The 25,071-nt window shown below is 33.7% G+C and overlaps 1 protein-coding gene and 1 pseudogene across 1 annotated transcript in view; both read right to left on the bottom strand.

The window, feature by feature from the left end:
- Pros1 (protein S) overlaps positions 1-25,071 on the bottom strand; it is an 88,103-nt gene that overhangs the window by 6,461 nt on the left and 56,571 nt on the right. The window contains exons 5-13 of the mRNA XM_047564955.1: positions 24,915-25,037; positions 24,685-24,816; positions 21,451-21,576; positions 16,905-17,026; positions 15,022-15,137; positions 11,709-11,898; positions 6,521-6,688; positions 5,823-5,991; positions 1,764-1,912 (exon numbers count right to left, since the gene is read on the bottom strand). Of these exons, the coding sequence (XP_047420911.1) occupies positions 1,764-1,912; positions 5,823-5,991; positions 6,521-6,688; positions 11,709-11,898; positions 15,022-15,137; positions 16,905-17,026; positions 21,451-21,576; positions 24,685-24,816; positions 24,915-25,037 (1,295 nt within the window). The remainder of the gene's footprint in view (positions 1-1,763; positions 1,913-5,822; positions 5,992-6,520; positions 6,689-11,708; positions 11,899-15,021; positions 15,138-16,904; positions 17,027-21,450; positions 21,577-24,684; positions 24,817-24,914; positions 25,038-25,071) is intronic.
- Positions 18,661-20,782, bottom strand: LOC124992786 (nucleolin-like; annotated as a pseudogene).

The raw sequence follows: 25,071 nt of genomic DNA, 5'->3' as shown, positions 1-25,071 counted from the left end.
CTGAACTGTTTCCTTAGGAATTAAAGACACCTATTTTAAGTAAAAAGTCTAAATTTCACAAATACAGGTTCTTTGAGGAAATCTGTTACTGTGTTATAAATGTCCATATCTTTAAATTCATTAAAAGAGATGGTCAATTGAGATAACACTCCTCAAGTGACAGGACAATGAGAAAAAAAAAGGAGGGGATGAAAAAGGGAACCACAGGTGGAAAAGCAATAAAAGAGGAAGATGATCAGAGGGAGGCAAGAGGAGATCATGGGGAAGTACTGGGGATCAAAATCTACCAAATTAGGCTATGTCCATGTATGAATGTATCACATAATTATATGAATATATATAATAATTATATATAATTACATATAATTATAATGCACTCAATGAAATAATAATAATGATAATAATAGAAGGGAGGTCACAGAATAGAACAAGTGCATCAAGGAGAATAGGAAGAAGGGGAGGGAAAGGGAAAATACTGGGAAATGAGATTGATAAAATTATGTACATGTATGAATGTGGCACAATGAATCCCACTACTGTGTATAATTATAAAGTACCAATTAATATTTTTAAAAAGTAATAATGCTCCAGAATCATTAATGGTATGTGTAATGCTCTTCTGAAATATTGCACATAAATCTTGAGAAGGTATCTGGCATGAAAAGAAGGAGCCATGAAGACCAATTCAGAATAAAATAAATATAAAAAGAGGCAATGCACTAGCATCTTCCATTACATGAATGTAGTGTTAAAGATAGGAATTATATTTTGTTTACAAAAACAAATAAACAAGCAAATAAAAAAACAGAAATCCTAATGTTCCTTGTAGGCTGGACATTAAAAAGAAACCTCAGCAAGAGAGCTTTAGCTTGCTTGGTTTAATCATCAGAAACTCCCTCCAAATCATCTTTCATGTTGCAAACAGAACCACCTTTTTCATTGCTATAGCATTATTCAATTATGTGTCTTTTTCAAAGGCCACTAATAACATCCAAACCAGTTTTATCATAACATAAGATACCTGCTGAAACTTGTTGGAATTCACTTTGTATGGCATACAGACAGAACTATTAGCCTCAAGTAGAAGCTTGAATAATACGATTTTCTGATAACTTTCATGTTTTCTTGTATCTAAGACTTTCCTCTTCTTCCTCCTAATTTCAAATGAGAATTGACAGCCAAGTAGTCAAGAGGACCCATTTTAGTTTTCTCTCTTCCTTCCTAATTTACTCACATGGGAAAAGATTAAGAGTGCAAGAAAGAACAAACCATCATAAATAAACATTGAATATCTGGGAGTCGACTGTTATCAGACTCACTTCTATTTTGTTAGTACAGGATAATTCCCACGATGCTTCAGGAATTCTGAATAAGGATGGGTCTGTTCATACTCTGTGATGGCTCTACTCAGCCCATAAGTCTGCTAATCTCAGCTATAGACATAACAGGTTTTTCAGTCTCCCCTTTTCTTACTCTCATTTCAGATTTTGGAAATAAGCCAAAAAAAAAAGTGATTGTGGGCTGGGGATATAGCTCAGTTGGTAGAGTGCTTGCCTCGCAAGCACAAAGGTCCTGGGTTCAATCCCCAGCACCGCAAAAAAATAAAATAAAATAAAATAAAATAAAATAAGTGACTGTACCAATCCTTTTACATAAGTATATCATTTAATCTTCAAAATAGCCCAACAACTTAAATATCATTATATCCACTTAAAACACACACAGGCAAAAACAAGGCTCATACTGGTTTAGAATAAAGTTACCTGAGAATTTTCAGAGCTGGAGTCCACTAAGGACAAGGCAAAGGGCACTGTGTTACCAGAAACCAAGGCAAGCATGACACCAGTGCCTGTGGATGGGCGGATATCTAAGGTCACATTCACTTGCCAATCCTCAGCATTGGTTATGTTATCTGTTTAACACAATGAAACAGAAGTCGGATCAATGTACTCCTAAAGTGCACCAGAAAAAAAAAAACTATTATAAAATCATTAATATTCAAGATGATTGTGTAATACTATAAGTCTTAATTTTCTTTCTCAATGAACTATCTAAAATGGACAAAATAAAAGTTTTTTAAAAGCAGGCGATGAACACATCAATGGAGCCCCATTCTACTGTTTGTCCTGGAAGAGAATCCAGATTGTGGTGTTAAGTTTGTTTATGAATTTTCCCTGTTGACTCTTTAAAAACTTTTACTTCTCTGCTGCTTATTCACCAGTGTTCAAATCTCAGAGTTGTCATATTTTAAAGTACACATTTAGAAGGGAATTCTTCAAATGCATTGGAATATTTCTGGTAGAAAAGTTGGGTCTAGCTGCCATCATCACCAATCATTCTTTCTTCTGGACAGTGGGAAGAATAATTATGACTCTACACACATGGGGGGAATACATGTTTTGATAGAGAAATACTGTGAAGTCAAAAGTTAATTTTGAAATTAGAAGAGGAACTCTTGTTCTCTGAATCCCCTGTTATAACACGTCACTTTTTTTTCTTAATTACCAGGCTAAATGTCCACCAGAATGAAGAGCAAGCTTCAGGAGGTACATGTCTCTATCATTACTTTGTTTTCCATAGTAGAATATCAATAAATATTTGTTGAATTAATATATTTCCAAAGTACAGTCATGAGTGCATAATGACAGTTCAGTCAATAACAGGCACATATATAATGATGATCCCATAAAATCATATCAGCTGGTCACACAATAGCCAGCATAGTTTATGTAAACACATTCTACAATGTTCACATGATGACAAAAATCACATAATGATGCATTTCACAGAAGACATCCCAGCCATTAATCTCCAGAAATAGCAACCTTAACTAACATCAAGAACTGTAGTTGAATTGCTAAAAAAATTACTTTGAGCCCTTTGAAGGGGGTGAATGTGAGTGGAAAAGATAATTTTCCTTTGTCAAGATGTTCTCCCATTTTGCTGTATGCAATGTCATTAAATTTTTCATTATAATCTTATAATTTCCATCCAGAAGAGGATACAATTATCATAACATAAGTAAATGTAGCATGGGGTTGTAAAAAATTCAAAATAAAATTAGTATATAAATATATAAAGGTTATAATGTAAGATTAAATAGTAATTATAAAGTAGGTAGTTTCCAATTATCCATGACATAACTAATTATTTATGAAAGTAAATTTTTTCAGGTATGTCATAACTCTTATTTTCATTTGCTTTTCAGATGTTTTTTCTTTGAATGAATCACTGTGGACTTAGTTTCTTTTTTTTCCTATACTCAGTCATCCACCCATTTAAAACATTTTTTGAAAATTTTGCACATGAAATTTTGTACATGCAGAACAGAGTTAAAGTTAAAAGCACTGTATTAATTTATGTTAGGAAAACAAATCATTGGTGTAGGATATTCTTTTAAAATTAGTAAATATTTTTTAAGTTAAAATAAACATTTAGATTATAAGTTTTAAGCAGAGATATTAAGATAGATTTACCTAACTTAATTTATAGTGAAAAGTGATGGTAGATGTATTAATAAACTCTTAACAAAGAAAAATACACTCAAAAAAAATGTACAAACAATAATAAACATATGGAGAGATACCCACCTTCAGTAGAAATTAGGAAAACAATATTTAAAAATAACAAAATTTAGTTTTAGAATTATGAATCTGAAAATAGATTTCAAGCAAAAACTTTCTCCTTATGTTGGTAAATGTATTAATTAGTAAAAGATCTTTGGAAGAGAACATAATCAAGCCTGTAATAAGTATATATTTGCATGGCCTTTGATGATGATAATCTAAGATGCTCTTCTACATAATTAATCACATAAAGGTTCCAGGATGTATTCTCATGTATGTTCACAGAAGTATTATTTGTACAGGTAAAAATGAGTCAGTCTGGAAAGTCATCATGTTCCATTTAGGCTACAAAAACTTGATAGGGCACTATTCCCACTTTAATAATAACGAAAGCCAAATTATTTGCACGATCACAGTTTTTCTTTAACTAAGAAAAAGTTGAAGTTGCAGAGCAACCAGCTAATCAAAATATAAAGAAAAATGCATCCAAGGAGAGATAGGATAAGAACTAATTCTTACCCAGAAAGACACCGGATACCACACAATTTGTTAAGAATAATTTTAAAAGTTGCAAATCACTGAAGTCCATGCATGGAATGGGTTGAGAGAATGGAAGTTCTAAGAACTGCAGACACAAGTGAAATTGATACACCATCCACAGACTCTTTTTCCATGGGCCTTCTTGGGTACTCAAAAAAAAAAAAAAATTGGGGCAGGGAAAAAAGCTAAAGAAAGCCTCCCCTTAGCACAACCTTGGGAACAATGCTAATTTCGGGAAAGGTACAGAGTCCCAACCCAGATCTTTCTGTGTTTCCTCTGTACAGGAAGAGCTTCAAACCCGGGGGAAAAGGAAAAAAAAAAAAAAAAAAAAAAAGTGTTGTCATTAGAATACATGATGTAAGGACCCACGGTTCCTACAGATTAGGGAAAAACAAACCAAAGAAAAAATTACTATGGAGGTAGAATAGGAAAACATCTTATGTCCTAACCATTAGACATTTCTCTTACTGGTGGGGGAAGCAATGAAAAGTTGACAACACTGAGACCCAGGGATATAATGATAACTAAAATTGAATGTGTTTCAAAACAATAGAGAATGCTCCACTGATTTCCAGACCCTTTCAACCACATTAGCAAATTTCAAGTACCAAGTAAGGACATTCTGCTGGTGGTGAGCAAGACCATGGAGAGACACTCTCTTGAAACATATCATAAAGCAAATATCTAAAACTGAGCTGCTATTAAGAAAAACTTAATAACTGGTCAGTCATGAAAATATCTTTAGCAACCCAGACCCTACCCTTTGCAGAAGGTTAGGTGGATTAGCACATTTTCTGTTGCTATTAAAAAATACCTGAAGATGGGAAATGTGTTTGGCACACAAGTTTTAAAAGTTGAAAGTCCAAAGAGGATAACACCAGCTTTGGGAGGGTTTCAAGGCAAATGGTGTCAGTGTATGTGAGAGAGGGCAAGATCTCATGACGAAAACCAAATCCAGACAGTGAGGGGCCAGTATTTCTCTTTTATTATAAACCATTCCTCGAGAACTAACTCACCTAAACTGACTCAACTCCTCGCTAAACTGATTCAATCTCCCCATAAATGGCCTAGCAAAAGAAGAGGTGCTCACTTCCAGATACACATGGTGTTTATCTCAGTCTCTACAATGCTCTGTAAAATGCCCACCTTATCTAAGCTAAAAAACTATGGGATACACCAAGAAACGGCAGATGCAACCGTCAGTCAGGAGACACAACAGTCAGTCAGGAGACACAACCTGCCAGTCTCAACTACGACACAGATGTTGAAACTATTAAGAGAAGGAATTTAAAATAGTTATGATGTGTGTTGAAAGTTTGGGTGGACAAGCTAGACAATGTGTATGAACAGATGGGCAATTTCAGTACTTTAAGGAATTATCAGATGGAAATGATAGAAATGAAGATGAATCCCTTTGATGCACTAATTGATAGACTCAAAAAAACTGAAAAAATCTGTGAACTTTAAAATAGGTCAATCACAACTACCCAAAGTGAATCAGGCTATGCAGCAATAAACTCTAAATAACATAAGCATATTCAATTGCCTTTATATTTTTAAATATTCCAGAAAAACTTTAAAGTATATAACAGTACTAATGAGTCTATGCCTAACATGTAGTAAGCACTCAAGAATGTTTACTGAATGAAATATGGCTGACAATGAATAAATTTAGTTATCAATGAGAAAAGAGAAATAAAATGGAAAATCACTTACTATAGTCTATGCTAAATTGAGCAACTCCAGAACCAGGATAGTAGGAACCCTTCTCCACAGTGACAAGGCAATGTTTATTTTGTTTTTCTTGAATGATTTCCTTTACTCCTAAAGCTCCTTGATTCATCAAATTCCAGCCTCTTATACATCCATCTAGACGAGGGTTAATCTAACAAATTAAAATATAGATCAAGGAGTACATGTTAAACTTAAGTCAGACAAAAATATATTGGTTCTAGGTATAGGTTTCATTTAGATGGAAAACTTTTTCTTTATAGTTCAAAGTATTTTAAATGTTTTGAATTTAATCTAAATTTTTTTTGAGATATCTTTCACATGGATAGTCTTTGGACCAAATACATATTTTATTTTTCAATGGCTGAGTATGGACTATTATGATGTTAACAATGAACTGATATTTGAGGATTTTAAAAAAATCTACTTCTCCATGATTGGTTCTGGGGACTTAAATGGGCACAAAAACACAACAATACAGAAACCCACCAATCATTTTCTTATTTCCTTATTCCCTTAATTTCAAGGGTCACTAATATTATTTTTTCATTTTCAATCCAAGTTGTCACACTTAGTATATTTAATAAAATAACTTCTATTGACTTTTGGGGAAACAAATCTTCAAACCTATTATAGACAAAAGGAATTCATCCATGATAAATGATATAAGCTTGGATCATTACCGGTTTGATGAGCAAATTTTCCACTTTCCGAGGTAATCCTGCAAAGTATATTTTGGTTTCCCGAAATCCATTTGTAGGTTTAAAAAGGGACCCTGGCTTATTTATATTCATCACAGCTTCTTTAGCTATTTTAATACTGATACTGTGTTCTAATTCTTCCACAGACACCTACAGTTAAAAACAAAAAATTATTAATCAGCCAAGCATCACTACATGTCATTTGAACAGTAACTTGAAATATTCTACTAATACAATAAAAAGTTTTAAAGTAATTATTTTGATGTATTTATTAATTTGTTCCAACTCATTTGGAAAGTCAAATCATAATAAATGTGTCAAAAATGTGTTTTAATGTGACAGTACTGGATCAAAAATTAAATGTACATCTTATTTTAAAGTTAAAAAAATTAATATTACTAAGTTTAAACATTCAGTTAAATATCATTCAAACCAAATATGTAATAAAATTAAGTTTTTTTTAAAAAGTGAGCTGCTGTATTTTAGGAAAATTTTGAATGTTCTTATTTTGCAATTTTAGGATAGTACACATATTGAATTAAAATAATGTAAATAATTTCTTAATATAAACTAAGAGAATATTTTTTCCAGTACTGTGTTCAATATACCCAACATACTTTTTCTTCAAAATTCAGAGGTGACTAAAGTCATAAGAAAGCACATACATAAAATTAAAATGAGATTTTATAATTTTGAAAGTAGTTTGAGTTTTAAGAAATGGTTGGAAGTGATAGTAAACAATAAAAAATTCTCTCAGGAAGACAATTTGAAGAAACAGTCCTGCAACTGTCTCATGCAAAACTGTTTAACATTCAGGATGTAAACTCTTCAGTTGCTAATCAATAACAGAAGTCAAGTAATAGGCATATTAAAACACCACTACAAGAAGAGAAATACTACCCTCAAAAGTAAAACTAATTTAGTAACATTTACAGTCTTCAAGTTGGTCAATATTCTGTCCTTAATATGTCCAAACAGCAACATTTTATTCTAATGACTTTTCCCCACTTCAAAGAATTTCTTGACTTAGCCTTCAGGACCTGATTTTCCTTTGTTTCTCCTACATTCTTGCCATTTCTTCTCAGTCTCCCTGGCTGGATCCCCCTCCTCTCAACTTCTAATATAAAGCCCCAGGCTTAAGTCCCCAGACTTCTTCCATCTAACAATGCAAGTAATTTAAATGAGATTCTATGGGACCCAGTCTACAGCATTTGGAAATTTTGGGGGACAGGAAGCACTTATAGTTGTCACAGCAAGTAGGAGAGAGACATGCTGGCAATAAAAGATTTTAGGTACTATGCAATATACAGAATAGTAATGCAAAACAAGTAACCAAATACCCAGGATCCTGTAAATTTTTGAACATCCACATTAAATATTCATGTAGGGAATCCTAATGTTTATTATAATCAAAACTAAACACAAAATATTTGTTGCACCATGTTAGCATTCATTTTTTTTAAAGAATGCAATAATCCTGTCATCTAACAATAGTGATGTCTGTTTTGTTCAGATCTTTATCAAGTTTCTTACCATTTTGGAAAATTAGTATTACTGAGAGCAACACCATTTACGCACTTATAGTATTTGAATTGTAAACATAATATTCCAGCAAAAATCTTCCTTTGTAGCTTTCACACTATTCTATATATAGAAGCAAGCTTTGAAAACTATTAGTTGTGTTTGAATAGTTACATACTGAAATACATATTATTTTATTATAAATTACATTCTCTTTATTTGCTTATATAATACAGTATTATATTGATTTCTATTAGGTATACGTGAAGGCAGCTTACATTATTGATGTGTTTATTTATAGAATAGTAAAGAGTCATTACTGTATGTGTATTCAGACTCTAAATGAGAGAAAGTTTAGAACCACTGATCAACACGAACAATTTCATGGCCTTAAAACTCCTGTTTATATTGGGTATTCAAAATTTTAATTGAATGCTTACCCTTAAAAATATACCCTGAAGCTGACCACTTACCACCCCTACTGTCAGTGCTCCAGCCAAAGCTGCAACCTCTCCACTGGGTTACTTACACTGGTCTCCTAACGCCATACCCTGTTACCCTGAGGCTCCACTGACAAGTTTCTATAAAGTCATCAGGTTCTGATCAGAATTATCTTTTAAAATGTAGATTATGTCACTGCTCAAAACTACCCAAGCCCTTTCCATTTAGCATAAACTCCAAGTCCTCACCATGGTCCTGAAGGTCCCCGGTAATTGTATTCCAAAACACATTTCTGACTTCATTTTCTAACTATTCCCCAACCTCTCTCCACTACATGTGCACTAATCTTATGCTGTTCCTCAAACACACCAAACGCACTGTCTCCCAGGAGACTCTGGACTTGCTATTCACATGGCACAGAATCATTTTATAATCCTCCACATATTTCTCATGACTTGTGCCCTCAGGACTCTGCTCAGATCTGATCTCTTCTGAGATGCTGCTCCTAATCCCATATAAACACTCACTGATTCCATATGCACATTCAATGTCACTGTCTATTGTCTCACCTTGATTTTCTTTTTCCTCATGGCATTAATAACTATCTGACATAAATTTTTCTGATTGCACTTCACCACTAGAATGCAAACTTTTTGGGGGGTGGGGAGGTAGATACTGGAAATTCAACCCAGAGGTGCTTAACCACTGAGCCACATCCTCAGCCCTTTTGATATATTATTTTGAGACAGGGTCTTACTAAGTTGCTTAGGGCCTCACTAAGTTGCTGAGACTGGCTTTGAACTAGCCATCCTCCTGTCTCAGTTGCCTGAGTTGCTGGGATTACAGGTGCATGTCACCATGTCTAGCAGAATGCAAGCTTTATGTGACCAGTAACTTCCCTTTATTTGCCATTGTATTCATACCTCCTAAAATAAGTATTATGAGATAAAATGCTCAATAAATATTTGATTGAATGAGTTATGATACAATTATAGATTGTGCATTGATATTAAGATGATACCCACATATGAGAGATAATAATTTACAAAACAGCAATATTAATTTCCCTGAGTTACAAATGAGGTAATTACTTCATAATCACAAAGTCTATGTCATTTTTCTGAATTACAAAACAATTCTAGGTTATATATTTTTAATCAAATTTCTTACTTCTAAATTTTTTTTAAATTTTGAAATAAGTTAAAATTATTGAAACAAGTGGTATCAGATTATAGATTAACACTTTAGTCAATAAATTGCTTAGTTTATTTATTTGAAATAATTCATGTGCTAAGTAAATTATTTTAAAACAGTATAATTTGAGTGACACATCAAAATTATAAACCAGTAAAAATATAATGCAGTAATAATATTTTTATAATGTGATATAAAATGAGAAAAGCAATCTTGTTTATATTATCAGCTAAAAATTCATAAACTATTAAGATACTGAATTAAGAATAGCCAGCACTGCATTTATTAGCACTCTAGAAAGATTTTCTGACTACTTGGAAATTTACTTAAATTCTCCTTATAGCAGTTGATATTTTCAATTTATTAATTGGATAAAAAGTATATTTTTGCCTTTTCTTGATGTAAAAGTGATTTTATAAGTAGTAATTTTGGGACATTAGGCAGTAAAATGTGTTCTTTACCACATTCAGGGAATAACTGTATTCATCAAATATTCAAGGTATTGATATAGCAGGAAAGATACAGTAGCAAAGTTGTACTAATGAGAACATTAGAAAAAGCCAGAGAATTTTATGATTTTTCAAACAGTTGCATCTGGTCCTGTGCAGTTAATGTTCTTTTCAAGTTAGGAATCCAAAATCCACAACTGCCCAAGGACAAATGGCTTCCAAAGGTGAACCACTTCTGTGACTACTGGAGATTTTGCTCCTACCTCTACTGTAATATCTTTCATACACTGTGTTAGTTCATAAAGCAGCATCAGCTACTACACTGTGAGATGTTAGGCTCAAGAGCCAGGAAAATCTCTTGCTACAGTTTTGGCACACTGAGCTCAGGAATTCAGCACTTTAAAAATGCTTAGTAGAAGCACTTGAGTGGGTAAATAAAGGCATAAAATAATTTTGTGGTGTCCTCACCTAGCTGAACACAGACCTTTCAGGAGCTTTTATAGGTATAGTCTCTTTTGGACACTATGTTCTAAGGTGAAGTGGCCCTTCTCTCAACTGTACTCTGCTGAAAATTGCAATGACTACACTGCAGAAAAGACTTCTCCCTACTATAGATAAGCAGAAATCTTTTCTTTGGGAAAAGTCCCATTTAAATCCAGTTTGTGGCGGGAGAGACCCAGGACCCAGGGTTACCCCACATGCATCCAAAGATGGCGACTGGCAGAGAGCCAAGGGGCGTGCTAAATGCGCCTTGAGAAAAACAGGAAGCATTTACCATTGGCTGTATGATAATTAGTTCAGCCGCCTAGCACGTGGACAGATATATCCTACATGTATGCTTGAGCTCCTGATCGCTTGACCTTTAATAGGATTGGATGGACATATCTGGTTACAATTGCATATGCATGAAACTGCTTATATATTGAGGGTGTTATCTGAATAAAGCGGAAGCTGCTTCATGAACTTCTGAAGAGTACATGTTGTTTGCCCCGCTGGTCGGTGGCAAGTGGAAGCGGCAGCAAGCAGTACCAGTTCATTAAAAAGATGATCTCAAATATTAAAATAAAGGCTATTCTGGAGATTATATTAAAATGATATCTCTAATCATTCTGCTTGGTATCTACTAGTATATACTGTTTGAACAAATTGATTACATATCTCTATGCTTTTAAGTTGAATTAACTTTTTGATTTTTGTTACTATGTATATTTCTCTTACTTTAAAAATTATCCATGGCAATTAAGGGTAGCTATCTTTGATTAGTGGTGTCTTTGCATAAACCATTATGCCTGTTAACAAGAGAGACACCACTGTTCACCCAAGGACAGCCACTAAAAAGACTAAAAACCAGGTAGTTCAAACAAGTAACTGAAACAATTTTAGTTAGAGGAAACCATAAGTATATTAAGTGAAAGTATCATTTCTTAGGTTGTTTCAGGGATGTACAGCATGTAGAATACAATTCATATAACAGATAATCCAACACATTTTGTTTTGCTATCACTATAAATATAAATTACGATTTTATACAAACTGCATCAAAGTGGAAAATCTGGAAAACTTACCATATTCCATATACCATTATTAATAACATTGCCTCCAGTTGTGATTTTGGTTGTGTGCTCATTCTTAAATTGAATTTCAATCTTTCCATCACGAAGTGCAATCAGGAGCCAAGCTGAGTGATCGAGAGATTCTGCAAACAGTATCACACCTTCTGAATCATATGTCCGGAAATCAAATTCAGCTGAAAATCTAAATGATGGACAAAGAGAGATTCTTAATAGTGGGAAATATGGAAGTTTCAAAGTATTATCACTTTTATTTTTCCTTGTATTGGCAAACAGTAACATGCTGAAAGATTCAACTATTTATTTCATTCCCTGGAATTAATTTTTTTAAAGTCAGGAATAGATGGTTCATATACTGTCTTTGGCTTCATGTGTGTTTAAAATCTGGTTATTACATTTTCTTGCTTATTCTTGGAGGTTTTATCTCAGTGAACAGATGTTTTGGTAATTTTTCATCTTTTTTTGGTGTATGTTTGAAGGTCTCTTTCAAATGTTGGAATGAATACACATGTATAAAAATTAGGCATATTGTATCTATTCTGGAGTCTTTTATGCACTATACAATCTGAGGTTAAGGGGTGTGTATGTGCGTGCATGCTTGCTGTATCCCTAAGTGATTAGTAAAAGATGTTACAATTCTGTGATTGGTCTAGTATCAAAGGCATATTTTCCCTATGATTTCATATATGCCAGGAAAGAATCACTCACAGAGCTCTATGAGATAGCATCTGGATGACTGCAAACATAATTAAGCCTTCATGTGTGGTAAAATGGAAAATTTTTTTAAAAAAATCTTCAGACGGCAGCCATTGAAGATGAGCAGTCATGGTTCTTCCATACCCCGTGGCCATGGACCTCAATAAGGACAACAAGGTGACCAAGAATGTGAGCAAGGCGAGGCACAGTCACATGAGTGCCTCACCAAGCACACTAAGTGCCTGTGAGAGATGATCCCAGAGGTGTGAGCTCATCAAGAAAAAGGTGGGGATTCACATTCATGCCAAAAGGAAGCAAGAGGAGTTGAGCAATGCCCTGGCAGCAATGGGGAAAGCAACTTCCCAGTCTGAGTCCTCCCTTAATTAATTTAATTAATTATCTGCTGATAATTAAAGGAAACTTTCACAGAAAACAAAACAAAATAACAACAAAAACACTTTAAAATGTATGTGTTAGCTTGATTTCAAAAATTCTGAAAAAAACTAATGCATAAATTGCTGCAGTAGCTGCAGTAGAACATCTGGAAGGAAAGCTTACCAAATATAGTCCCACCATGTGATGAGGGTTCTGAGCTTTGGCAATGCCTGTTGCTATTAAGACTTAGGATGTGGATATAGTACAGATATTATAAGGAAGGAAAATCCTAAGAATGCTATATGTAAAATAACATGTTTTGATTCAGTGCCCTTGGAACACTTTAACGGGAATCAGCATTAATAATTTCCAAGGGACCAACTAATCAAAATTATTTTTAAAAGGCAAACATGGAGAAGGAAAAATAGTTGCATACCTATTTATTATCTAGGTTAAAATAAAAGTATTTTAAGTTAAAAGTCAGGACTTTTGATAATTACTGGATGAACAAGGAATTCCACATCCTTACCCCAACATGTAATAGTAATGATAATAGAGGTACCATTTGTAATGGGGGACAGATCTTCCTCAAAGGGAACAATGAAAGAGTGACAGAATAAACTTTTCCATCCTTAGAATTCCAAGTAAGTATGTTATAGAGGAAGAACGTGGAGTAAAGTATGTTGGATGGATAACAATGAGTGGGAATTTACTGACATCAGTTCACATTTAAAAAGAACCATTTTACTTGAAACAAGGACTTCTATCCTTTTCCATAATGATCTGAGCATTTCACTGATGTGAAGCATGGATTATCTTGTCAAAATCTAAATCTGTGTATGGTCAGGATCTTCCAGAAGTTGATCCTATTATGAAGATAATTTCCTTTTCTTTATAAAATCATACTGAAATGGTATTTCAAAGAGTTGTGTTCTGACTATTTTGTTTCTGGAATACATCATGAACATACTGATTCATTACATTGGGGAATAATTCATTCAGTTTCAAAAGTTCTGTAGAATGGAAAAAAGTAAATTTGCTAATATTGGGTAAGGCAAATATTTGTCTACGGAAAACAGATGTGAAAGAATTTGCTTTAAAAAAGTGCTAGCAGTTCTGTGTGTTAGATACACAGGTGGCACTTGATAAAAATTCATCAAACTATACATTTAATATTTATGTACATTTCTATACATACATTAGGCTTCAAAAAGTATAAACTAAAAAATAATAAACCAATATTGGAAAAATAATTATTTGGTCAGTTCTGATCCAATGTAACAGATCATACTACATAGTAAGAGAAATGAATATGCCCCAAAGTGTCTAAGATTATACTGTAATTAGCAATTTCTCTCTTGTTCTCATAGCAATGAAGGGTTATATCTAATCTACCTTATTAGAAGACATTATTTATTCTGAGATGTTCATTGGGAAAACCAGATCTTGGAGGAAATGAATTAAAGGAAAACAACTACATAAGTGAATCAGAGAATAACTTTAATAATAATTCCATGGAGTTAGTTGAATTATCCAATGAAGAGACATTCATATAACTAATAAATTAAATTCTAAACATTTTTATTTAATTAGGGCATTTTAAATTTTAGACTCTATAATTGTCTTCAAATATATTTCCTTTCCATTATTTCAACAAAACTCCAATTTCTTTCTTCTAGTTTCAATAACATATGGCTCTAAAAATCTGACACTAAGAAGAATCACAACTCAAAAACAGAAATGACTCCTCCCTACAGTTAACCTAATTATAAGAATAAAAGTATTTAAACAATCAATTAAAATTATGCAATTAATTCTTTAAAATATCATGTACATAATCTTAAAGAATTTCCTTAATAAAGTGCTGCATATACTGATACTCGAGTATTTTCTCTTTATCTAGTTTTCATAACATGTATAGAGAAAAGTAAAAATTTCACAAGTACAATAAATAAAATTTCCCAGGTTCTTAGTAAATATGTATTCACCAGAAAGTGAAGAATGATGGGATAAAGTAAAATAAGCACCGGAAAACAATTCAAAAGAGTCCTAGTATAAAAGTTATATGTATGAAGACGCAAAATATTTTTAGGTTCCCAAAATCGTCTGATTGATAACATACCTAAATTATCTCACTGATAATATAATTCCATACATTTCAGACCTTTCCAGTTTATCTTTCTTCTGTCCTTATCTGCTTAACCTCTAGAAATTCTCCCTGACATTAGTTCCTTACCTGGTGATTTCTGGCAAACGAAATTTTAAATATAAGACAACCCCTGCAAAATGCTCTGCCAAGTAAAGTAATTCATAATTTTTGTCAAGGTTCAGAGGAAGGCAAACTGGAACTGCCTAGAAGAAAAGAAACAAACAAACAAAATGTACAAGTTCTTGCTTAGAGTTTGTGCAGGTCGTGAATCTTTTCTCAGGTTCCTAGTGTATCCTCTGTGATATACTAAAATTAAGAATACCTTTGTTAATAATAAAGCAATATCTTTCACTTTCTTCAATATACCCTCCAAGAATCTATGTGATCTTGGGAAAGTTTGAATTATTCAATGTTTTTGACCCTAGATTTCTGTCTTTAATACTTCCTTTGCAAATCTCAGGGCTAAACACAATCTTTTTCTTCAAGTATCAACACATACCTCTTTAACTGTTAGGTGTGATGCCTTCATGAATTAAATCTAGAGATTATTTTTATTTAGAGTTGGACATAGGTGGAACAATGAATGTACCAAAAAACAGCACCTCATTCATTCACTCACTCATTTATTAAGCAAATGCTTTTTGAGAAAGAATATGCTACCTAGACAGTAAAGGGAATACTGGAGAGAATAAATTTAAGGTATCATCTTAGTCCCTAAGAAATCACAAGAAAGTGATTTAAAGTTATCACATGTCTTACCAAGTACTTGTTTTCAAAGAATGAAACAAATGCTAAAATGAAAAATTTATTTAGGATAAGTTCTTGGACACATATAAGGATATTTTGAGGGGAACTGCATACATAGCTCTCTATTAAATATTGGCCAGAAATAATATTTCATTTCCTCTATTGTAAGGCAGATGGTGAATGTAACTAAAGCAAATACTGATATAATAAGGGACTAAATTATAAAATAAGACATTCACACAGCATGACATTTTAATTAAATAATATCAAAGTTACTACATTTGTCGACTAGCTTACCTTATTTTTCTTCACTGAGTAAGTAGCATGATGTTGAAAGTTATACTTTTCTGGACATACAATTTTTGTCTTGGTAACATATAAAGAGGTATATGTATATACACAACTAAATCATTATTTAGGAATATTTAGGAATTAGTTTGCTGTATATATATATATATATATATTTAGGAATTAGTTTGCTGTATATATATATATATATATATATATATATATATGTATATATAAACCTTTGTATGTTAAAAAAATGGTGATAGGAGTGAAAGGATCACTAACATACAATCCTTACTTAGAAAATAAAAAGAGTTTTGGAGGTCGACCTGTTTATTTCAATAAAGGAAAAACTAAAACCTACCTGAAACATTCAATTCCTGGGTCAATTATGCATTAAATCTGAATGACCAAAAGCAAGTTTGAGAGACACAAATTAACAAAATTAGCCTCTAAAATTTGACATACGTAAACCCCACTAAATCCTATTCTGACCTGACAGTTTAAGAGCACTCTTACAAGTACTAACACACCTTAACCATGACCAAACTTGCCAAAGTAGAATACAGACAGGTAAACACTAGAAAATGTTTTCACTAAAATTTTTATGTCAGATATTTCTTCATAAAGAGAAGTACTAATCTCAGCTTTTCTTAGTTTCTTAAGTATGCATATAGTTTACCTTTTGTAAATTAATAGGCCATACTCTGTGTTCCCCTAAGTGCCCCTTTTTTTTTAATGCAGCCACTAATTATCCCCAATTTTTATGACCTACATGATCATAATGAGTAAACAGATGGTGACTTATAGCCTACTTAGACCTTCAATTATTATTGAACATCTGTATTGTCCTAACTTACCTCAGTTATGTGGAAACAAGTACCTGGCTCTCATTTTAGAAAAAAAGTAAGAAGTTAAGCATTGTAAGTGTTTACCTCACAACTCTTCTGATCCTGGGCAAGTTTGAATCCTTTCTTCCCATCACAATAACAAGAGTAGCTCCCAGGGTAATTGACACAAAGTTGAGCACACATGTTCTCAGAGCATTCATCTATATCTGGGGTAAAAAAGAACACAAACCTCACTATTTCCTAAATGACCAATCCAACAGGCAGATTTTAGTATGAGATAAGCAATGACAATAGATCTTTTGGGAAAGAAATTCCTATGACAACAAATCTTAAAACACTGGATCTGGAAATTTAAATGAGTTATAAGTGTAAGGTTTATTTATATACTTGAAACAACAAATCTATTAATTATTAACTAATAATGGTGTAACAATTACACCGATATCCTTATTTTGAATTTGAAGAAAAAAATGTTTGAGAGTCTCAACTGTCTTTTCTGATTATGTGAATGCTCTTGAAAATGCTTTCAAGAAAAGGAAAGAAAGGAGAAGAAATGTGAAGATAAAGGGGAGTGGAGGTGAAGACAGGGAAGGAAAGACAGAAGAGGGAAGGGGAAAAAAGGAAAAAGGTCTTTTAACTAACTGCATGTTAAAGCAATGGGGATTAAATGACAATATTAAGAACATTTGACTTCTTAAAATATAATAATTAATGGGATCAATACATTTAAGCACATACCTTTATTACTTCTTATCTTTTTTTTTTTTAAACATCTCTATGATACTACCTCACATATTGTGCAATCTTCTATCTGGTCCCTAACCTCACTCAACATTTTGGAAAAAATAATTCTTGTAAATCTGTAATAATATGCTTAAGCTAAGGTTCATTTCAAGGCTACCTAAAAATACTTAACATTTTCACTGGGTGCACTCTTGTGATCTTTGAAAATTCCCAAATATCATTTAAGTTCTCAAAAAAGACTTTAAAGTGGATCCAAAAAATTAGTGCTCCCTGGAGTTATATTATATGATTAACTTTACATATATGAATAGTTATCTACAAAACTTTCTTTTTAAAAAAGTATAGTGGAATGAGACAAACATCATTACCCTATGTACATGTATGCTTGAATGGTGTGTATCTACACTGTGTACAACCATAGAAATGAAAAGTTGTACCCCATTTGTATACAATGAATCAAAATGCAGTTTGTAAAAATAAAAATAAATAAAAATTTTTTAAAAGTATATACACTACACAATTGAAAAACTATTTTTGATTTTATCAGGTTAAGCCATAGTATTAAGTTCATCTTAAAATTTTAAAATATTTGAAAGAAGATGTAAAATTATTTGCTCGTCATGATTAAAAAAAAAAAAAACACAAAACACTTCTAATATATTTAAGCTATCTGAAACACACATGGCAAGACTTGTACAGATAAAGGAAGAAGAAGCAACTTGCAGGGGCTAGCCGAAATCTATAGGTAGTGATGTTACTGATCAATATTTCCCAACTTTTTTTTTTCTTCAGAGTTTAGAACTTTTAATTTGTCCTTAAGTCACTGAAGCAAAACTCACAAAACATTCTGCTTTCCTTTATACCCCGCCAACGCAAACAAAACAAAAAACTATTCGTAGAAAAAAAAAAGTTTTGTACATGGGATGAAACAATATAAATTAAAAACTTACAGATAAGGGTTAGTTCTATCACTCATCTCTTTAAAAAGTTTATATGAATACCCAGTCAAAATATTTCCTTTGAAATGTCATCTATACGGATTTCCAAGTAGACCACAGGACTGTATACTGTTTTGGAATGTCCTCAGAAGGCTCTGTCACTGAACAGGTAAGAGAGTCCTTTCTTTCAAATAGAAGAGGGAATGACAGGGACAGAAGAAACTATTCAAACTCATCTTCTTTCCTTGTGACTTGTGGTCTCCTCCCCCTCTACCTCCTCAGAAGCCTCCTAGCCCTCCAAAGCCTCTGCGGCCTCTGCCACTGAATCTACTTCTGCCTCCTTGGCCACCACCTCTGCCTCCAAAGCCTCCTCTTCCTCCACCAGGACCCCCAAATCCACCTTCCCCTTTGGGCTTGGCCCAGTCCAAGGTAACTTTGTTTCCATCAATTTCACCATCTTCCATGGCCTCTTTGGCAGCTTTGGCATCTTCCTCACTGTTGAAGTCTACAAAACCAAACCCTTTGGAGGATCCAGTTTCCCGGTCAGTGACTATCCTTTGAAGAACAGAGCCGTCAAATGATTCTTTTAAGGTTTCTTTGGTGGTATCTTCAGACAGACCTTTGAGAAACAGTTTTTGAAGGCTGGCTTCTTGTGTAGGCGATCCCCTGGGTCCTTGCAACTCCAGCCTGATTGCTCTGCCCTCAATTTCCCTTTTATTACAGGAATTTAAAGCTTATTTTGCATCTTCAAATGAAGCAAACTCTATAAATGCATACCCTTTAGATCTGCCATTTTGGTTCTGGGGTACTTCTCGAATACTTCCTGAAGGGTTTCTTCTGTTGCATTGTAAGAGAGGTTGCTTAAAACCAGAGTTTTTGATTCACCAGTCCAAGTGCTACTCTTTTCACTTCTATAGTCTTGATTTTGACCTCTCTCTCCAGTGTAGTAGAGGGAAACAGATTGCCCATAGATCTCTGTTCCCTGCTTTTCTTCAAAGGTTTTTCTCTGCATCAGCTTCTGTCTTTAATTCAATATAAGCAATCCCTTTACTTTTTCCGACCTTGTAGGACTAATCTGATCTGCATGGCATCTTCAAACACTTCTTTTAATTCATCCTGAGTGACTTTGTAACAGGGAGATTTGGGGCCAAAAGTGTTCTTGCATCTCAAACTTTCTTACGATCTTTTCCTTTTGGTTTCTCTAGTTTAATTTCATCACCAAAATGTTTTAAACCAGTGAATTTCAAGATTTAAATCTTCAGCAGACTCAAAATCCACATAGCCAAACTTCTTATTTGTCCTAATTCTGACATCCACAGCAGCCAGATCATTTTTTGCAAAAAGTTCACTGATATCAATTTTTAGTTCAGGAGCAGATTTGTTAGAATTCAGGTTTCCAACGAAGAGATTAAATGATGTAGTTGGTTCTGTGCCTTCCACTTTCTGTTTCTTGGCTCCAGAGGCTGCCTTCTGTTTGGTCATTTCCTTCTTTCATTTTCCAGGTGCTTCTTTGACAGGCTTTTCTTGTTCCTCCTCCTCCTCTTCATCCTCCTTATCCTCATCCTCCCCCTCTTCATCCTCCTCAGTCACACTCTTGGCTTTGATTGGTGCAGCTTTTGCAGCAGCTTTCTTTCCTTTGGCTGGTGTGATCTCCATACTTCTTCAAAATCCACATAGCCAAAATTCTTATTTGATGAAGAGTCATCTTCCTCTTCATCATCATCTTCCTCATCATCTTCCTCATCATCCTCACCATCATTCTCATCCTCTGAGGCAGGGGCAACAGCTGCTGCTTTCATCACTCCTGGTTCAAATTCATCCTCATTCTCCTCCTCCTCCTCATTGCTGTCTTCCTTCCTGGCTTCTTGCTATTTTTTTGCCCCCTTGGCTGGGGTAACAGCTCCCATCTTACCAGGGGCTGCTACCAATGCTTTGCCCAGAGTGGCTCCCTTCCTGCCAGGTGTTGTAACTGCTTTGGCTGGTGTGACCATCTTCTTGGCTGGTGTGGCTGCTGCCTTTTTGCCTCGAGTGACAGCTGCTTTCTTGGCAGGTGTGGCAATTGCCACCTTTTTTGTTGGGGAAACCAGCACCTTCTTTGCTGGAGTTGTGGTAGCCTTCTTGTCTTTTTTCTGAGGGATGACAACCTCTTCTCCACCGCTGTCATCTTCTTCATCTTCTGACATTTCCTCATCTTCATTATCTTCTTCTACGTCCTTTAGTGGAGAAGCCATTTTCTTGGGGTCAATCTTGATTTTTACTGGCCTTTGCTAGCTTTACCATGATGACGGGTTAGGACAGCAGAGTGTGTGGCAGGTGAGTGGTACACATGAACCTAGAGGAACTGAAGTGACATGGATGGCGGCCCTCGGGTACTGAAGATGGAGGAACACGTCCACCTGACTGCCAGCTACAGTGAAAGACTAAGGCGAAAAGCTATTTCTCAACTTTCTAGAGCTCAGGTATCATTTATTTATGATAACAGAACTGCATCATTTTCCACTTAGAATTAGTGACTTACATATGCCTGAAAGTTTGGAATAAAACTTAAGGTTTTTAACCAGTGCCACTGTTTAACTCCCATGGTTTAAACTCCTGCCTTCTTTTGTATACAAGTATTTTTGTTTTCAGGTTGAAATTTTCTTTATCTTCGAATGCTATTTAAGTGATGTTAGAATACGTTTACCTTGCTTTTATGTACAAGGAGGTCTCCAATTCATATGTATGTAGCTTTAAGAGCCAAATAGAGTGCATCACACTAAAACTAAACACCCTGCATCTTAGATAGTTTTACCCTGGGAAGAAAATCAATGATCACCAAATTTACCAAGCTAAATTAAAGATTGAAAAATATGAGTACTGCTGTCAAATAAAACCAATGCTTTCAAATATCAGCTCTGGATTCAAGTACGCCCTGTCTACCATCAGTAATGACACCACCACCACTTTACCTTCACAAGATCCTGATTTGGGATTGTATCTGTAACCTTCAGGGCATTCACATTCAAAGTCTCCTGGGAAGTTCTTGCACACAGCTGTGCCACAAACACTTGGCTTCAAGGAGCATTCATCTATATCTATAAATGAAAACGATAAATTGAAAATGAAAAACATTTTTCAATACCAGAATATGTTGAAAAAGAACGCTCAATTTGGGTTTTATGGGTCTAATTTATATAATGAGATAACAGACTAACTTGTGAAAAACAAGATATTAAATCAATCATCACATTTTAGTTCACTAAATATGATTTCTTTATATAAATTTGCAAGGAATTTAATTGACATTTGACATTTTCCTTTATCATTACATAAAAGAAAAAGAGGGTTTTAGTCATTTTCTTATCTTCCAGGTTAAGGTATGAAAATAAATAAAAGAGTTGGGTATGGTGGTACATGCCTGCAATCCCAGGGCTTGGGAGCCTGAGACAGGAGGATCGTAAGTTCAGAGCCAGCCTCAGCAAAAGCGAGGCACTAAACAACTCAGTGAGACCCTGTCTCTAAACAAAATAGGGGGGCTGGGGAGATAGCTCAATCGGCAGAGTGCTTGCCTTGCAAGCACAAGGCCCTGGGTTCGATCCCCAGCACCAAAAAAAAAAAAAACAAAATAGGGTGGGAGATGTGGCTCAGTGGCCCTGAGTTCAATCTCCAGTACAAAAGAAAATAAATAGAAGAGAGTCAAGTATATTCTTAATAGTTTTCAAGCATATGTCCAAATACAAGTTTCTGAGACATGGTCTTAAAAGTAACTTCATTTCTTACAATTACAAATATAAAAAGTGAGAATGCTCATTTATTTTAGCTTGTTTCTTTGGAAACAGACATCTAATCTGTTCACTATTACTGTTGCCTAAAGTATTCAACAATGAATCACATTTAACGTGGGATAGAGTAAGGTCTCAAAGTATTTATTAAGCTGCTATTAATCTAATATAAATTTTAGTGCCAAATTAATATTCCAAAAACTTCAGATGCATTTCTTCATTACATGGTAAAGTAGGAGATAAAATATGGATTGTAACTAATTACTAGATAATCACTTAGGAGGAAAACAAACAAGTGATGGAAAGTCTGAAGGAGATGTAAGTATTAGTGAAATTTTCTCACCTATACTTATTGGAGAAAGACAAATTCAAAATTGAAAAAGTATTTTATATTCTAAAAAATTGTCCAGATTTATTTTCCACAGAAGAACAACCAAAACTTCAGACTTTATTTAAAATAACTTGCACAAAAATAATGGAATCAATACTGTGTGGTAAGGGAATTGTTCTACATTTGACTATATCAATGTCAATATTCTGAGTGTAACACACTATTATAGTATTTGAAGATGTTACTAATGATAGAAATTGGGTAAAGAGTATCTGTGATCTCTATATTATTTCTTACAACTTAATGTGAAACTTTAATTACTTTAAATAAAGTTCTAAAGAAGAATTATAAAGTTCATATCATTAAAAGAACTAAAATTATTTTGTTTGAGACATAGTGAAGACATAGATCGTCTGAATTTAGGTTACAACACAGAGCTTTTATGACTCTACACTGACATCTAATGCCTGTTGAAGTTTTATTCTTTCATATTTAGGCAATTACTGGCAACTTGATCCCAAGCATTTCTACATCTTGGCAAATGTTCCACTGAAATAGTTTTATACATATTTTTCTAAAAGCTTAGTACTCTATTATGAAAATATCATGGGATAAGGACTATGCAAACAAAAAATATAAGAACATATGTTCTAGTCATCAGGGACATTCTCATTTTTTAAAGGAGGTTTTTTAAGTATGTGTGTGTGTGTGTGTGTTAACTCAATGGATAAGGATTAATTACATTTTAATTTTAAAAAGTCACAAATTATTTAGGAGGACTATTCAGGTATTTACAGGTAGAAATAGGACTGAATACTGTTTATATAATGAGCATGGCTTTCAGAATAATGATGGTTTTCTAATGAGACCATTATTCTAAATACCTGAATTTTCTTACCTACCTTTCTCATCTGGGCAGATAAGAAAGATATATGTTCACAAATTGGATAATGGTCTAGAAGAAATTTTTAGTAAATGCAGTTCACTTCAGAGTAACTTAACTACACTTTAAATAATAATTTAGTAAACTGGATAATACTAAACACTATGATGCAGTGATGGACAGATCATTCCTTGAACATGAATCCCATGTAGGGATTTATCAAAACTAATATGAATAAGGGGTTGATCAAGAAAACTTTACATTTTAACTTTTTAATCTAAGAAAAAGGAGGTGGTGGGGGGAAGAAGGAGAATAAAGAGAAAGCATAGGAAGAGGAAAGAAAACCTGTGTTAAGTGTTTCCAGTTCCCAAAGACAAAATCTGACTCCAGGCTGGGAAATTTTGATTTTACTGATCCACATACTTGGCACAAAAAAACGGAAGATTTGTTAGAGCAGTTCAATGGAAGGCAAGGTATACAAAAGAAAAAAGTCAAGATTTGGGGAACAGGAAAAAACAGAGAAAAATAAAGGAAATAAACTAGTAAAATGCCTTGGATTAAACTAAACTGACAGTGATCATGTAAGTCTGAAGAACAAAAAAAGATTTATGACCAATGATGTACTCTTATGTAGAAAAAGAGAAAGAAAACCAGATCTTCATCATTTTCAAAACTACAAACAGGAAATGAGGTACAAAATAAAGGGTTTATTTTGAGTATTTACAGTTATATTGGTTTATATTGTAGATATTTGAAAAAGGATGATAAAATTCAACAGAACAGGTTATTAAAGGATTGTCATGGAAGTCATTTTATAGTCTTTATGTTGTTGAAATAAAGGAAATAATATTAGGTAATATTTAAAAACAAAGGATACAAAGTATTTTTTGCAATGTCTGAAGCATGCAAAAATCTGCCTGGAAACCTCACTTTATAATGAAATTTGTTTTCTGTTTTGATTTATAATAAAATTATTTTAAAAATATACATACGTGAGCACACACCTATGAGAAAACAGAAATATTCTTGTTGTCAGTATTGTAAACTAAATGATAATCCCATAGCATCACCAGGCTTCAAGGCGGATAAAAGTGTACATGTACTATAAACACGAGAGTCATTTCCAAGAATTTCCTGAGGAAATTCCTCTAGCTAAATGTTGTTCTCACACAGTAAATAATTTTTTATTCTATTTTCTTGTTCTTACCTTTACAGTCTTTTTTATTTGAAAGCATTATAAAACCACTTCTACAGGAACAGTGGTAACTTCCAGGTGTATTATCACAAATCTGGCTGCAACCTCCATTTAGATTTGAGGCATCTTTGCATTCATTTATATCTACAAAGGGAAAATAAATTATTTTTCAAATAATATAACCTGCAGAGAACTTTTCATGTGTCCAATCCAGACGAGACAGATGGGATAATTATACATACCAAAATCACACCTCTCTCCTTGCCAGCCTGATTTACAAATGCAAGTGAATGACGCTTGCCCATCTTTGCAGCTCTCATATCCTTCTTCATTGCATGGCAGAGGATTACACTGGTCTGGAATAGCTGAAAGAAATAAACAACTATTTAATTTTTATTT

This window comes from Sciurus carolinensis, chromosome 9 (genome assembly GCF_902686445.1).
Source record: "Sciurus carolinensis chromosome 9, mSciCar1.2, whole genome shotgun sequence".
Taxonomy (NCBI): domain Eukaryota; kingdom Metazoa; phylum Chordata; class Mammalia; order Rodentia; family Sciuridae; genus Sciurus; species Sciurus carolinensis.
This window is presented reverse-complemented; position numbering and strand designations above follow the sequence as displayed.